Source organism: Microcaecilia unicolor, chromosome 12, assembly GCF_901765095.1.
Source record: "Microcaecilia unicolor chromosome 12, aMicUni1.1, whole genome shotgun sequence".
NCBI lineage: Eukaryota > Metazoa > Chordata > Amphibia > Gymnophiona > Siphonopidae > Microcaecilia > Microcaecilia unicolor.
The window spans coordinates 26,202,468-26,217,804 of record NC_044042.1 but is presented as its reverse complement, the minus strand read 5'-3'; the positions used below and the strand labels follow the sequence as shown (position 1 = coordinate 26,217,804).

The 15,337-nt window shown below is 44.3% G+C and overlaps 1 protein-coding gene across 1 annotated transcript in view; it reads left to right on the top strand.

Annotated features, from left to right (window-relative positions):
- PPFIA4 (PTPRF interacting protein alpha 4) overlaps positions 1-15,337 on the top strand; it is a 131,475-nt gene that overhangs the window by 80,273 nt on the left and 35,865 nt on the right. Inside the window, exons 21-22 of the mRNA XM_030220853.1 lie at positions 8,187-8,268; positions 10,826-11,026. Coding sequence (XP_030076713.1) covers positions 8,187-8,268; positions 10,826-11,026 — 283 coding nt within the window. The remainder of the gene's footprint in view (positions 1-8,186; positions 8,269-10,825; positions 11,027-15,337) is intronic.

The window sequence follows — 15,337 nt, the reverse complement described above, 5'->3', positions numbered from 1 at the left end:
CTATCTCTTATTCGTAACCAGTGGAGCTTTTATAAAAAAGGAGTGGCTTTGGCAAAGCGAGATCTACATATAAGACAAGCAGCAGTATTTTGTGCTGTTTGTAATTTTTTGAGAAAACAACCTTTAAGTCCAGCATAGATGGAATTGCAATAGTCTAATTTGATGAGGACATGAGATTGAACCTAAATACGAAAGACAGATATAGAGAAAAATGGCTTCAATCTCTTTAGCTTCCAAAGTGAGTGAAAGACACTTGAGATCAACAGAGACTTGGTTCTGGGGTGGAGTTTGGGTGGCTTGTGAGTAATCGTGATTTATGTGCACAGAAGGGAATTCAGAACACAGCCATTTGGTTGCTTTGTCATGCCCATCATTACGATCATGCATCCCCATTGCTTCAAAAATATCACTGGTTACCGATCCATCAACACATACTCTTTAAATTGTTAGTCATTACATTTAAATGCCATAGGCTTGGTCTACCCCACTATCTCTCTTCCCTCACTATCCCATACTCTCCTGTTCATTTTCTTCGTTCAATAAATGATCACCTCCTAATTCTGCCCGGTCCCAAATTTGCTCAGTTAAGAGTCTACTCATCTTCATGCTTTCTTCTTTGCTTCCCCTTATCACTGCAATTCTCTCTCATTTGATGTCCATGCTGAAGCTTCCTTTAAAACTTACAAATCAAAACTAAAGACCTGGCTCTTTGCTAAAGCTTTTACCACAGACTGCCGTATTTTTCAGACTATAAGACGCACTTTTTCCCCCCAAAATTTGGGAGGAAAATGGGGGGTGCGTCTTATAGTCTGAAGGTAGAGATTTGGCTGGCTGGCTGGCCGGCTGGCAGGCTGCCCACCCTCCCTCCGAGTTCGGGATCGCCCTCCCCCCGGCCCTGTCACCACTTCTCCCTACTCACGCGATCTTCCCTGGTGGTCTAGTGACGTCGGGGCAGGAAAGAGCTCCCTCTTTCCTGCCCAGCGCGCTGCTCTCCATCCTCCTGTATGCATTGCTGCCTGACGGTCTCGGCGAGATTCAAAATGGCCGCTGAGAATTGAAGTCTCGGCGGCCATTTTGAATCTCGTCGAGACCGTCAGGCAGCAATGCATACAGGAGGATGGAGAGCAGCGCGCTGGGCAGGAAAGAGGGAGCTCTTTCCTGCCCCGACGTCACTAGACCACCAGGGAAGATCGCGTGAGTAGGGAGAAGTGGTGACAGGGCCGGGGGGAGGGCGATCCCGAACTCGGAGGGAGGGATTCGGACAAGACGCACCGGAGCACCTAGGTTTTAGAGGAGGGAAAAAACAAATTTTTTTTCCCTATTTCCCTCCTCTAAAACCTAGTTGCGTCTTATGGTCCGAAAAATACGGTAATTTGTTATGGCAAACTGTTGCTGCCCTCCGCTTTGTTCACTTCAATCCCTCTATATCCCTACCCCTCTGCGTCTCTGCTCTATCAACTTTCCTGTCAAGTTTTGTCATTCTTTTCTTTTTTTTACTTAACAGAAGGTTTTTGTATTATAAACTGCCGAGAGCTGCTAGTTAGTCATGGAGGTATAGCAAGTTCTAATAAACCATAACCATAAACAGCGCTGAAACTTAGGTGCTGAAAAAATTTGACGCTAAGCGCTAGTCTATAAAGTGTGCGCACATTATATAGAATAGCGCTGAGGTGCGGATCCTGCGCCTAACTTTTGGGTACTGGACTTGCACCTGCTGAAATCAGGTGTAAATGCTGGCACCCAAGTTAGGCCAAATTCTGTAACTCCGCATGCAACGTTTTGGAATTCCCGTGACATGCCCCCTGGCCATCTCCCTTTTCTGATATGTGCTAGACACGTTGGGCGCTGATTCTTCTAGAATAGTGCGCAGCCAAATGCACACACAAATCAAAGCCAGTTAACTGCAATAATTGGTTTAGTGCCCAATTGTCGCTAGTTAAGGGCTAATAAATCAATTGAACTGCACGTGCATCTTGGGCACACGTCCAAATTTCGGCATGAAATTTTGGGCGCAATATATGGAATCTGAAAGATAGTCTATAAATACACAGGCACATTTTTACCTCCTCTCAAGCTGCTGCAAATGGATGCAGAATTATTTTACCCGTGATTTCAGCAGGGTTTGTGTTAGCATTTTATAAAGACACTAGTAAAAAAGGCCCGTTTCTGACACAAATGAAATGGGCGCTAGCAAGGTTTTCCTCGGAGTGTGTATGTTTAAGAGAGTGAATATGCGAGTGTGTGTGTGTGTGTGAGAGAGAGAGAGAGTCTGGGTGCGAGTGTGTCTGTGAGAGTGTGTGTGTGTGAGAATGAGTGTGTGCAAGTGCGTGTGTGAGACAGTGTGTGCAAGAGAGAGAGTGTGTGTGAGACACAGACTCTCTGTGAGACTGAGTGTATGAGTGAGACCAAGAGAGTGTGAGGCTGAGTGTATGAGTGAGACCAAGAGAGTGTGTGAGTGACTTGTGTGACACATAGAGAGTGAATGTGATACAGTGTGAGACATAGAGTGTGTGAATGAGAGAAAGACATTGGCTGTGAGAGATAGAGTGTGTGAGATAGAGAGTGTGTGTGTGTGACAGAGATGCCCCCCTCCCTCCCTCTCTCTGGTGTCAGACCCCCCCCCCCTCTCTCTCTGGTTCTGAGCGTTACTGTGCAGGACGCTGAGCTCTGGCTGTGCTTCAAGGAACTGACCAATCCTATTTAATAGAATGCACCGCCAGCATTCTGAAGCCGAGAAACCTCGTGTGGTTGGTCACTTTTGCTTGTGACAAACCCGGAAGTACGTGATGTCAATTCAGGAGATGGATACAGAGAGCAGGAATGCCTCAGCCATGCAGTCAGCTTCAGAATGTTGGAGGTGCGTTTTATTATATAGGATTAGTGGAACCCAGCCCGTTTCCTCAACAATGAAACAGGCCCTAGGAAGGCTCTCTTGTAAGTGATATTTTTGTTTCTCCCCTGCCCTCCCCTCCCCTCCATGTGCAGCGATTCTTCCCTTCCCTCCCCTCCATGTCCAGTGATTCTCCTCTTCCCTGCCCTCCCATCCGTGCCCTGGGATTCTCTTCTCTCCTGTCCTCTCCACCCATCCCATCCATGTCCATCGATTCTGCTCTGCTCTGCCCTCCCCTCGATGTGCCGCGATTCTCTCTTCCTTTGTACCTCATCGTTTTCTGGCTGGCCTGGCTGGCTTCCCTTCCGTTGGTAACATCCTGACATCAGCTCACCTCCAGCTTTCCCTTCCCCTCTCACTGTTCCACCCTCTGATGTCATTACATTTTGACGCGAGGGCGGGGCAGTGAGGGGGAATGGAACACTGGAGGCTGGCTGACGTCATGAGATGTTACGAACCCAGGCAGCCAGACAGCGATGGAACGTTGGAGGTGCAAATTATTATATAGGATGTAGGCGCTTATCTGCCTTTTTATAAAATAGGCTTCCATTTGCCCTTCACATATAGGTGACTTTTCATAAAAATTACACTCATAATGGAGCCATGGCTTAAAGTTCTGCCAAATTTTAACAGAAGCCTCACTGCTTGTTGGCAGGAAATTGATTTGTAAATAATACTCCCTTAAAAAAGCTTTGTTAATGGAACAGAATTCTAACGACGTGAGCACTGCAGAAACAGTAACTTAGCATCCTGTTGCACTATCATTATTCCCTAAAGTGACATCACTAATGGTTTTCTGTGACCGCATTACACATTTCTGTTTGTCTAGTGCAGTGGTTCTCAACCAGTATGTCGGGATACATTGATGTGCCCTCAAGTGGTGGGAGGTGTGCCACAAAGCGTGTGGTGTAGACAGCAAGCCTGTGTTCCCTTTACAACCATCAGTGCCTGCAAGCTGCGGAGATCAGCAATCATGAGTCAGGTTCTTAAAATTCCCGCAGCTGGTCCCTGTTTCTGCTTCCCCACTATCCCCAATAATAACTGCTCCCTCCATCCCCAACTGAAAATGTTGCAGGTCTGCTGTCCATAGGTTTTGTTTGCTACAGAGTTTGAGTAGCGTATTTGCAGGGTTTTGTATTGCTTCATAATATCTGGCAATGGAGGGATTTTGTGTTGTTGTTACTAAGGTGGCACCAGAATTTGAATATATATTTGCTTTGCTGTATAAGTGAGAAATCTGGGACTGATGTGTTGCATATAGTTTTTTGAAATGGAGTAGGCAAATTCAAATTAAACTTAGTCAAACAATGAAATATTTAGGCATGATATTTTTTCAGCTGTGAATTTTGGTATTCGGTGTGTCACATATATGAAATGCTGTCTGTGAGATGGGTCACAACAGAAGTAACGTTGAGAACCACTGGTCTAGGGTAACTGAAACTGTTTTGGTCAAAAATGAATATGAAGCCAATATTTGCCACGCGGTTTTGGCTGGAGCTGAAGCTGAAAACAGTACTGCCCCCTCCCCAAACAAAAGCAGGCCCCAATCCGCCCCCTCTTCCCCCCTCAAACAGAGACCCCACTCTGCCACTTTACTGCTCCCCTTCAAGCCAAAACATTCCCCCCACCATAGGCTTCCCCGGGCTTACCTTTCAAACTCTGGTTCTCTAGTAGCCTCATCAAGGCAGGAGTGATGCAAGTTGCTCCCGCCCATGCCAGCTCTAATCCTAAAATGGTGCTGCAACCTCCCATAGCAGTCTTGCGAGGCTGCTGCGTGAAGTTGTGGCAGCCATTTTGACTGTGGAGTTAGTATGGGCTGAAGCAGTTGAGAGATTGCTCCTGCCCCGATGAGGCCATTAGGCCACTCTGGTTGAAAGGTAGGCCCCGGGGGTGGAGTGGGGCTTGCTTTTGGTCAGGGGGTGGTGGAGTTTTGGTTTCAGCACCTGCAGTTTTGGCCAAAACTGAAACAAGGATGAATTCAAATTGAGGGCTGGTTTCAGCACCGTAACCGAAATTCGGTTGGCCTCTAGTTGTGTATTTAGTAATCTTGTGCAAAGAGTATATGCATAGTTAAAAGGGCAACTCATATTAAGTCTACTTCTAGATGTTTTAGTGTGGAAGCTATACGTTCCTATCACCTACATATATTTAATTAGTATACACATCTGAAGTGGAGGAGAAGCTCAGTGGCTAGAGAGTTCAAATCCTACTGATTCATCTTGTGAACTTGGGCAAGTAGTTTCACCCTTCCTAGGAGCACTTTTACTGAAGCTCAGCATGTGCTAATGGTATAAAATAGGAGTGGCAGCTTTTAGTATGCACTAATGTCTGTTAGTGTGTGTTAAACCATAACTCTGATAGAAGCTTAGGACTAGGTTTACTAATCTGTATGAATGTGATTTAGCACATGCTTAATGTAAACCCATTATTGTCAGTGTATCTTGATTTCCTTTTAAGATGTCATATAGAAGTTTTAAAATTGATTTATATTTAACCTATGTTCACACTTTAATGCCATTTACAAAATCTGGCAATTAGATTGTAAACCCTCTGGGAAGAAAGAGATATCTACCATGTTTCCCCGAAAATAAGACACTGTCTTATATTAAATTTTGCTCCCCAAGACCTGCTAGGTCTTATTTTCAGGGGAGGCCTTATTTTTCGGAGAAACATCGGGTCGCCCCCCCCCCCCCCCCGAGATCGCCGGCTCCCCCCGCCCTCAGTCGCTCCCGGAACTAACCTCTTAAACGCTTCCTTTCACCATTCATCTTCGCACTCGCCGTAAGCAGCAGGGCAGGCCACTCCTTCCTTCCGTGTCCCGCCCTTGCCTGACGTAACGTAACGTCAGGCGAGGGCGGGACACGGAAGGAAGGAGTGGTCAGCCCTGCTGCTTGCGGCGAGTGCGACTGCGAAGGTGAAAGGAAGCGGTTAAGAGGTTAGTTCCGGGAGCGACTGAGGGCGGGGGGAGCCGCCGATCGAGGGGGGGAGCCGGCGAGCTCGGGTGGGGGGGTGACCCCGATGTTTCCCCGAAAAATAAGGCCTCCCCTGCTAGGTCTTATTTTCGGGGGAGGCCTTATATTTTCAAATTGCAGCAAGACCTCTACTAGGTCTTACTTTCGGAGGATGTCCTATTTTCGGGGAACCACGGTACTATAACTGAATGTAACACTCCATGAGCTATAATTTTTCTTTTTGGATTTTGCTCACGCCTTTTTCAATAGTAGCTCAAGGTGAGTTGCATTCAGGTACTCTGGGGTATTTCTCTGTCCCTGGAGGGCTTGCAATCTAATTTTGTGCCTGAGGCAATGGAGGGTTAAGTGACTTGCCCAAGATCACAAGGAGCTGTAACCACTAGGCTGCTCTTCCACTCCCCTCCTTCCCCAAATGGGGAACTATATAGATATACATACAGTCACCAAGTGCTGCTGAACTCTGCTTTAGCAGGATTCGGGCATTATTATTATTATTTATTGCATTTGTATCCCACATTCCCCCACCTATTTGCAGGCTCAATGTGGCTTACATAGATTTATTGACATTCATCTTCTGGTGCATTTATATTTCCTGTACCTTGTATTCATAAGTATGTAGGAACAGCCATGCTGAGTCAGACCAAGGTCCATCAAGCCCAGCATACTGTCTCTGACAGTAGCAAGTACCCAACAGATCTGAAAATGTAGATCTATTTCTTGTGGTTCATTTCTAGGAATGAACCACGGCTCTCCCAAGTCTACCTGCTAATAATTTTTTATGGACTTTTCTTCCAGGAGCTTGTCCAATCCTCGCTTGAATCCCGCTATGTTGGTCGCCTTGACCACATTCTCCGACACTGATGCTGTCACTGCTGCTACGGCTCTCCAGCTCTTATTGAGCTGGTTGAGGTTTGGATGTTGGATATCCCTAATCCAGAGCGTTTGGACTTTTAGACCCATCTTGGAGACAGTATTCACCGCCTCTGGATGGAGGGTGAGGGGATAGATTGAGAGGACCAGTCATTCCTCAACAGCAACACCTACTGTCCAGACTTGGGTCATATACACACCTAGGTTCTGAAGAAGGCTGCAGTTTATACCTCCTGGCTGTAGGCTATCACTGAAACAAGTGAGCTATATGGGAGTTAAGTCCACTGTCCCTCGCTACTCTCCTTCCCCTACTCCCTCCCTACTAGAAGCTGTGCAATCATACCACTAATAATTTGGGCTGTAATTGCCACTCTGTTTATGTTACACCAGTGCTTCATTACCATTTTCTTGTGACTGGGGATCCTCTGTGTTTATTCTGTACTTTCTACTTTCTACTGTGTTTCCCGGCTCTGCATTTCTTGGTGCTTCATATCTTATCTAGAGCTTCCTTTCCACTGAAAGATTTGCTCCTTCTGTTTTCTTAACATCTAGCAGATATTTAAATATCTGTGTCATATTCTTTGACCCCCTCCTTTCATCCGGGTTATATAAAGTTGGGTCCTTAAGAGGTGTATTCTTAAAGCACTTAGACCTACAAAGTTACATAGAGGCATATTTTCAAAGCACTTGGACTTACAACGTTCCATAGTAACCTATGGAACGTTGTAAGTCCAAATGCTTTGAAAATGAGCCCCTAAGTTTCATGTTATATGGCTTTTGGAGCAGACCTGACACCAACTCGGTTGCCTATCTGTGGATTGCCTTTAGCTTATTTCTTTGCTTTCCAAGATACAGATTTCAGAACTGAACATAGGATTCTAGTTGAGGCTCTAGTGAGGCGTTATTAATCTCTTCCTTTTCCACTGGTTACCACTCTCTACATCCTTCCGACACTCTTTCATTCCCTTGACATCATTGGATACTATCATCCCAAGTCTCGCATAGGCAGCGGAATGGAGTAGGCTACCAGGGATAAACTTTTCAGCAACTAGGAAGCTTGCGAAATGAAAGTAGGGGTAGTTGCTTTAATGCGCCCCCCCCCCAACCACCAAAAAGGTGTTCTGCTGTCCCTGTCTCTCTCTCGGTTGAAGCAAAACCACCAAAGGGTGGAAAATAACAAGGCCTGTCTTGGTTGATGCACATCATGTATCATGCCCTCAGATTTCTGTACTCCAGATGTATAACTCTGTACTTATTTACACTGAATCCAAACTGTCAAGCATTCAACCACTCCAGGGTAGTCATTTTCAACTGGGTGAGGCTTAATGGGAGGTTAGAACTATGGCTCTTCACTAAATGCAGTAGAAATCAACCCGAGTACGCAATCAGCCTTGCACTTGGTACCTGAGATACCATGCAGAGAATTAATGCAGACTGTTCTATTTCTTTGCTAGACATGACCTCTTGGAGGAGGCTCGGAGGAGGGGCACACCTTTTGCTCAATGGGATGGTCCAACGGTTGTCTCTTGGTTGGAGGTAAGAAACAAATAGTGATTGCATTGAGTTGATACAGTGGTGGCGGTGCATGCAAATAGATCTTATGCATACTAGTAGTATAGTTCACCGGCATTTGTCAAACTAATTAATTTTGACAGGTGAAAATGCTTAATTATGGGTTCTCAGCCAATCAGGACGTGCCCATGCTCTGCCCAAGCCCCACCCCTTTTACATGACCATGCCCTTGTCCCACCTTATTTGTATAGCCACCCCCAAACCCAACCCCCTTGCTGCATAATCCTGCCCCCAGTGGTAGATGGCGGCTACTACTGGACACCTCGTGTCACTTCCTGTTTCCACTGCTAGCTGAATGGTGTTAAACGCCCCTGATACAGCTCCCTACAGCCATGGAGGAATATGTGCAGCTTAACTTTTTTTTTAAAGAAATAGCAATGAAAATAGTGGCAGAACAATGCTTTAATTTTTAGCCGTATTCCAGCTTCCAGGCTAGTTGCTTGGTGAAAGGGAAAGGGGATGGGATTTGATATACCGCCTTTCTGTGGTTACAATCAGTGATTTACATATTATACACAGGTAATTTTCTCCTCCCCAGGACCATCAGACCACTGTACATAGAGAGATGCAACATGTGGCCAATCATACGCCTCCCTCCCCACTCCCTTTATACGGCTCCCCTCACCCTACAGTGCACTAGTGTCGAAATGCACACCACCCTATGAAGGTTTTTCTTTTTAACTGAAAAGAAGCATACATTGTTAAAAAAAAAAAAAAGCTAGGCAAGGTCATGTGACATGTACAGTCCAGGACAATGCTTTATACAGAGTGTGTTTTGCCACATGTTTTATCTCTCTATGTACAGTGGTCTAATGGTCCTGGGGAGGAGAAAATTACCTGTGTATAATATGTAAACCACTGATTGTAACCACAGAAAGGCGGTGTATCAAATCCCATCCCCTTTCCCTTTCAGCAAGCAACCAGCCTTGCAGTTGGAATACTGCTAAAGAAAATAAAGCATTGTTCTGCCTTTTTTTTCTTTCTTTTACTGGCATTGAAGGGTAGAGCCTTTTACCACCAGCTTTTTTAAAACAGCCAGACTCGCAAACAGTAGAATAAAACAGCTGTTTCTTTCTTTCTTTTGACTGTTACAGCAAAACACACTCTGTATAAAGCATTGTCCTGGACTGTACATGCCACATGACTTTGCCTACCTTTTTCTTTTTTTTTTTTTTTAACAATGTATGCTTCTTTTCAGTTAAAAAGAAAAAACTTTGCTTATCTATAACTTTCCCTGTCGATAAAATATGTTTTCATTTACGTGATCTTCACTAGCTTTGTCACATGTGGAGGTGGGGAGGGGCAGAGGTACACGTATGGTGAGGTGGGGCAGGGTACAGCGTGATGTTAACCAACACCTTTTTTAAAACAGCCAAACTTGCAAACAGCATAAAATGTGTGAGTCTGGATTTTTTTTCTCTGCCTGTTTGTTGTGTGGGGCTATCTGCTGCAGATCCACATTGCCAGGCTCTGTTCCTATATATAGAAAAGGGAAGGGGCTTGGGAGAGACTGCAGACCAATTGATCTCACACAGACAAAGAACAGCCTGCATGCTGAAAAGTTGAGAAGAGGGGAGGAGTCCACTTTAAAGTAGAGAAGCCAAAGTTGCAAACAGTGAAAGTTAGCGTGTATTGATAGCCTGAAAGGTCAGACCTTCCCCCCCATCATGATTTCTTGTGAAAGTTAATCTTAAAACAGCCTTGCGTTTGCTGCCTGCTGTCTTGTGTTGTGAAAAAAAATAGATCCTTTTGAATGGAAAATTCTGAAGGCTAAAATGCCTATTTTCTTTCCTGTGAGAAAAAAGGTTAAGCTGCACACATTCCTTCACGGCTGTAGGGGGCGGTGTTGGGGGAGGGGTGTTTGACATCATTTCCCATCATGTGACCCCATCTAAGATGGTGGCTAGTAGTGGAAACAGGAAGTGATGTAGTTTACCCAATGGTAGCTGTCATCTTGGAAAAAGGGGCATGGCTATGAGGTCACTTCCTGAGACACTAAAAGGGGTGAGGTTTGGAGCAGGGCTATATAAAAGTAGGAAGGGTTTGGGGCGGGTCTATGCAAGCAGGTGGGCAAAGGGCATGGTTATGCAAATGGGGTGGAAGTTTGGGCAGGGCTATGACATCATATCCAGTGATATCATTGAAGGGGGCGGAGTGTGGGTAGGGAGTGGACATTGTTTGGATGTAGGCATTGCTTGAGTGTATCCTCTCTTCTGACTGGCTGAGAACCTGGAAGTTGGCGTGCCACCTGTCAAAATCAATTAGTTTGACAAATGCCGATGAGACACACTACTTATTCATTGGATAAATCCTGAAAACCCGACTGGGTTGTGGTCCTTGAGCACCGAGGTTGCCCACCCCTGTTATAGACCATTAGTGTGCTGCTCTTCCTTAGCTATTGCAGGTACTCATGTATTTATTTCCTAAATGTTGATTACATGCATCACTGTAAGACTGTAGCGGGTGGATTGGCAGTAGAAGGATGTTGCATGCCATTGTGAGTTTGCTTCTCTCTCGACAGCTTTGGGTAGGGATGCCAGCCTGGTATGTTGCGGCATGCAGAGCTAATGTGAAAAGTGGGGCCATCATGTCGGCCTTGTCTGACACAGAGATCCAACGGGAAATTGGAATCAGCAACGCCCTCCATCGGTTGAAACTGCGTTTGGCCATTCAGGAAATGGTTTCATTAACGAGCCCTTCTGCCCCTCCAACTTCCAGGACGGTAGGTAACTTAGAAAGTTCTCCTCTGCTCATGCAAAGCTGGTGAAAACCAGATCAGAAAGAGTCTCTTTAGCAAGGACTGGCCACACAGCTCAGGAGTGCAGTGGTGAGCAGGGAATGGTTTAAACTGTTCTTTGGAGTCCTGCTGAACCTGAGGCAAAAAAAGAGGTAGGTTCTACAGCCAGTTGTAACTAGGGCTCCTCCTACTGGTTTTGACATGTTCTTGTAAAATCCAGAATTATAGAAAGCTTCACCTTCAGGCCAGCTTGGGGGTATGACAGGTGGGAGAATGAAGTGAAGATTCTTCTCACCCTTTCCAAGAAAAAAGATATTTTTTTATTACAACAGTAGCAGTGATAGTGGTTTATAAGTTCCAGGGCGATTATCTTTTGTCGCTGGCTTTCTACCTGAGTAAGGAACTCCGTACCTGAAAAACAAATCAACTTTATTTTTTTTATTAAATTATCATTATTATTCTTTTGTTAAATGTGATTTTTCTTTATCTGTTAGCTTCCTCCTGTTTCTTTGGGATGACAGCTCAATCTGAACCAGTCTCTGTTGGGCTATAGGGCCATCAGCCTTCATTCACAACTGTGCAGGGTTTTCCCTTATTGTAACCCACCAACCCTAGTCATTTCACAGACAGATCTTCCCCTTCAGAACTTTCTAAACTTGCACACCCTGAGTCTGGCTAGTAGGTGTCACCATTGAGCACTAACCTTTGGAATTCCCTCCCTTCCTCACTCAGAATGCCTATGTCCTTGCAAGCTTTCAAAGTCCTGCTCTAAACCTTCCTTTTCACCTCAGCTTTTGAGTCCTCCTCACAGTAATTCCTCTCCCCCTCTTCCCCTGTCGCCTTGCCTCCCCCTGTCCCCCCTTGCTTTTGATATTTTACCCCCCCCCCCCCCAACTTCAGCTGCTTATGAGTTTTTTGTGTTGTAAAGCACTTAGCTGCCTGCATAGGCTTAATTTGCGGTATAGCAAAACCCTGCAAATAAATACAATAAAATAAACTCCTTACCCCATCCACATCTAGGATCTCTGAATGCTGACTTTGTAAAATCCCAAGGCCTGGCTGACCCAGGCAACAAGGCCTAAGCAGGAAATTAAACCCTCTATATGGCAGCACACAGTACTGCTACTGAACCATTAAGCTGGACCCCCCTCCCTTTTTTTTTAACTGCAACTTCCTGTTTGTCCCCTCAAAATGTGCCCCTTATCATGGGAAGGGGTTTGTGTGCATCTGTGAAGCTTGCAGCTAAGCTGGCTGGAATTTTAACACCTGACTGGCCTTCCATGGCAGACAGGTTCCAGCAGAGATGCCAGACAAAGGCCCACCACCTCAATATTGGGCAGCAGTGATATGGGAGTAACTACACTGTGGTGAGAGAAGGTAATGATAAGCCAAATCATATAGAGAAATGAACAGTAAAGGTCATCATCAAACTTTGAACAAACATCTAAGAACATAAGAATATCCATACTGGGTCAGACTGATGGTCCATTTAGCCCAGTATCCTGTTTCCAACAGTGACCAAGCCAGGTCACAAGTACTTGGCAGGAACCCAAATACAATTAATCATGGTGTTGGAAGATAGAACCTTCAGATAAAAAGGATAAGGATCTGTCAAAGTAGCAGAGTGTATTATGAAGTAGCCAGCTCTCTGGCTTCTGGGGCTGCCATTATGGTGAAGAAAATCTACAGCTGTAAAAATAGAATCACAATGTGAGCTATAACCCAAGGAAAATTCGATGTAGTGGATCATCTTAAGGATTGACGTTCTGGGCATTAGTGAACCGAAATGGACATTTTTGTTGGGATAAACATACAGGGGGGAGATTCTGTATAGGTCACTTAAAGTTAGGCATTAGGATGATCTGCACTAAAACTGATATTCTATAAAAACCGTTTAGTGCGGAACGGCCTTTATAGAATACTAGCTTAGCATGCCTTTCACGCGTAACTTTGGGTGTGATCATTTACGCCTGCCAAAGGGAGTTAGTCACACAAAAGCAGGTATTCTATAACACTGTGCCTAAATTTTGGGGACACCACTGACCCACCCATGCTCCTCCCATGACCATGCCCCCTTTGGAGTTGCGCACTGTGAAAATTAGGTGCGCATGTTTTAGAATAGAACATAGGACAGATCTGTGCATAATTCATAATAACTACCAATTAAGTGTTTGTTAACATTAATTATCACCAATTAGGCCAATTACTTTGCGCGCAGATATCGGATCTGCATGCAAAATTGAGTGCTCGACTTTGAGCGACCTATACAGAATTCCCCTGACAGTCTACTACGCAGAACAAAAAAAAATATATAGAAGGAATGGAGTTGCTTTCATAGTCAGGATGATCTTGCAAGGACAATACTGGGGTATAATGTTAATGATCAACCTATGTTAGACTTCATGGATAGCTCTTTAACATGATGATAATTCAGGTTTATGCTCCAACAATTGATACACATGAAGTGGTCCAGTTTTAAGTTCAAGTTCAAGCTGAAATTCATAGAACATATAAAACAGGATGTGCTACTGATGATTGGTGACTGGAATGCCAAAGTTGGTAATGAAAAGGAAGGTAATGCAGTAGAATCTTGTAGTCTAGGAACAGGAAATAAAGCAGGAGATAGCTTATCAACTTTTGTGAAACCAACGACCTGTTCATTACAAATACTTTCTTCATTCAGCCAAAGTGACTCTTACATACGTGTAATTCACCAGACAGAGAACATCGAAACCAAATTGACTGACTGGCATGAATCGATGGCAGAGTTTATTTTGATGCAAAGACCAGGCCTGGTGTAGATTGTGGAACAGATCATCAAATCCTAGTGGACAAAATACAAGCTAAATTGAAGAACAAGAAACACATTCTGCTACCACCTTGAAAACCTGCCATCCTCCAAAGAAAATGTTGAAGATTCATTTGTAATGTTAAATTTATTTAGTAGAGAACCAGAAGAACTTAGCAGAGTTTAAAAAGGGGTTAGACAGTTTCCTAAAGGACAAGTCCATAAACCACTACTAAATGGACTTGGGAAAAATCCACAATTCCAGGAATAACATGTATAGAATGTTTGTATGTTTGGGAAGCTCATCAGGTGCCCTTGGCCTGGATTGGCCGCTGTCCTGGACAGGATGCTGGGCTCGATGGACCCTTGGTCTTTTCCCAGTGTGGCATTACTTATGTAACTATGAACAGAAATAAAGGATATCGTCAAATATGACTCGCAGGAGAATTTTGTCAAGATCAGAAAGTAAAAAAAAAAGTTATCTGAGAAAATGGTAGAAATTGCACAGAAGAGAAAACCAAAAAAGGAGAGACAACCATCTTATGAAAGAACTAAAATAAGGATTTCAGAGGCCATCTAGAAGAGACAAAGACCAGTACTACGACAACCTTTGCAAAGGAATTGAAGATGGAAACAAATTTAGAAGTACAAGGACTGTTTTTCAACAAATCTGTGAAATCAAAAAAGTTCCAACCACGAAATGGCACGATCAAAGGTGATAATGGGCAACTACTGACTGACTCAACGTAGATCAAGCAAAGGTAGAAGGAATATAAGAAATCCTGTACAGAAGAGACACAGACAAGACCACAGAGGACACTGATTATACACAAGAACCCACAATTTTGGCAAAAGATAGAGCAGCCTTGAGAGGCCACACGAGTAGATGGAACTGCAATTTTTACCACAAACTGTGGAAGGTTATTCAATCAAAGTGTTGATCAACCTCTGCTAACTAATATGGAGAACTGCAAAATGGCCAGCAGATTAGAAAAGATCAGTCTACATACTAATTGCCAAAAAAGGAGACCTATTGTACAATTTTCTTAGAATTACATGCCAACAAAACAAATGATGAATATTGTTCAAGTACTGGAACTGTACATGGAAAGAGAAAGGGGATGGGGCTTGATATACTTTCTGTGGTTACAATCAAAGTGGCTTACATATTATATACAGGTACATATTTTGTCATATTTTGTACCTGGGGCAATGGAAGGTTAAGTGACTTGCCCAGAGTCACAAGGAGCTGCAGTGGGAATCGAACCCAGTTCCCATTGAGGATCAACCTGGTAGCTGATTATTCCAGTTGATCCTTTGTCCACAAACTCTTCTGCAGTTCGGAATCAAGTGCTTCGGCTTAAGCCAAGAGATCAACAGGGCTATAATGTGACTTAAACTTCTTGGTCAGTCCAGTTTTAATTTTTTTTGACACCCCTCTCCTGGGGGGCATTTTTGTACCTGTAATGTTGACTGCAAATGAGAGAAATGGGGCTACAAATGTCATA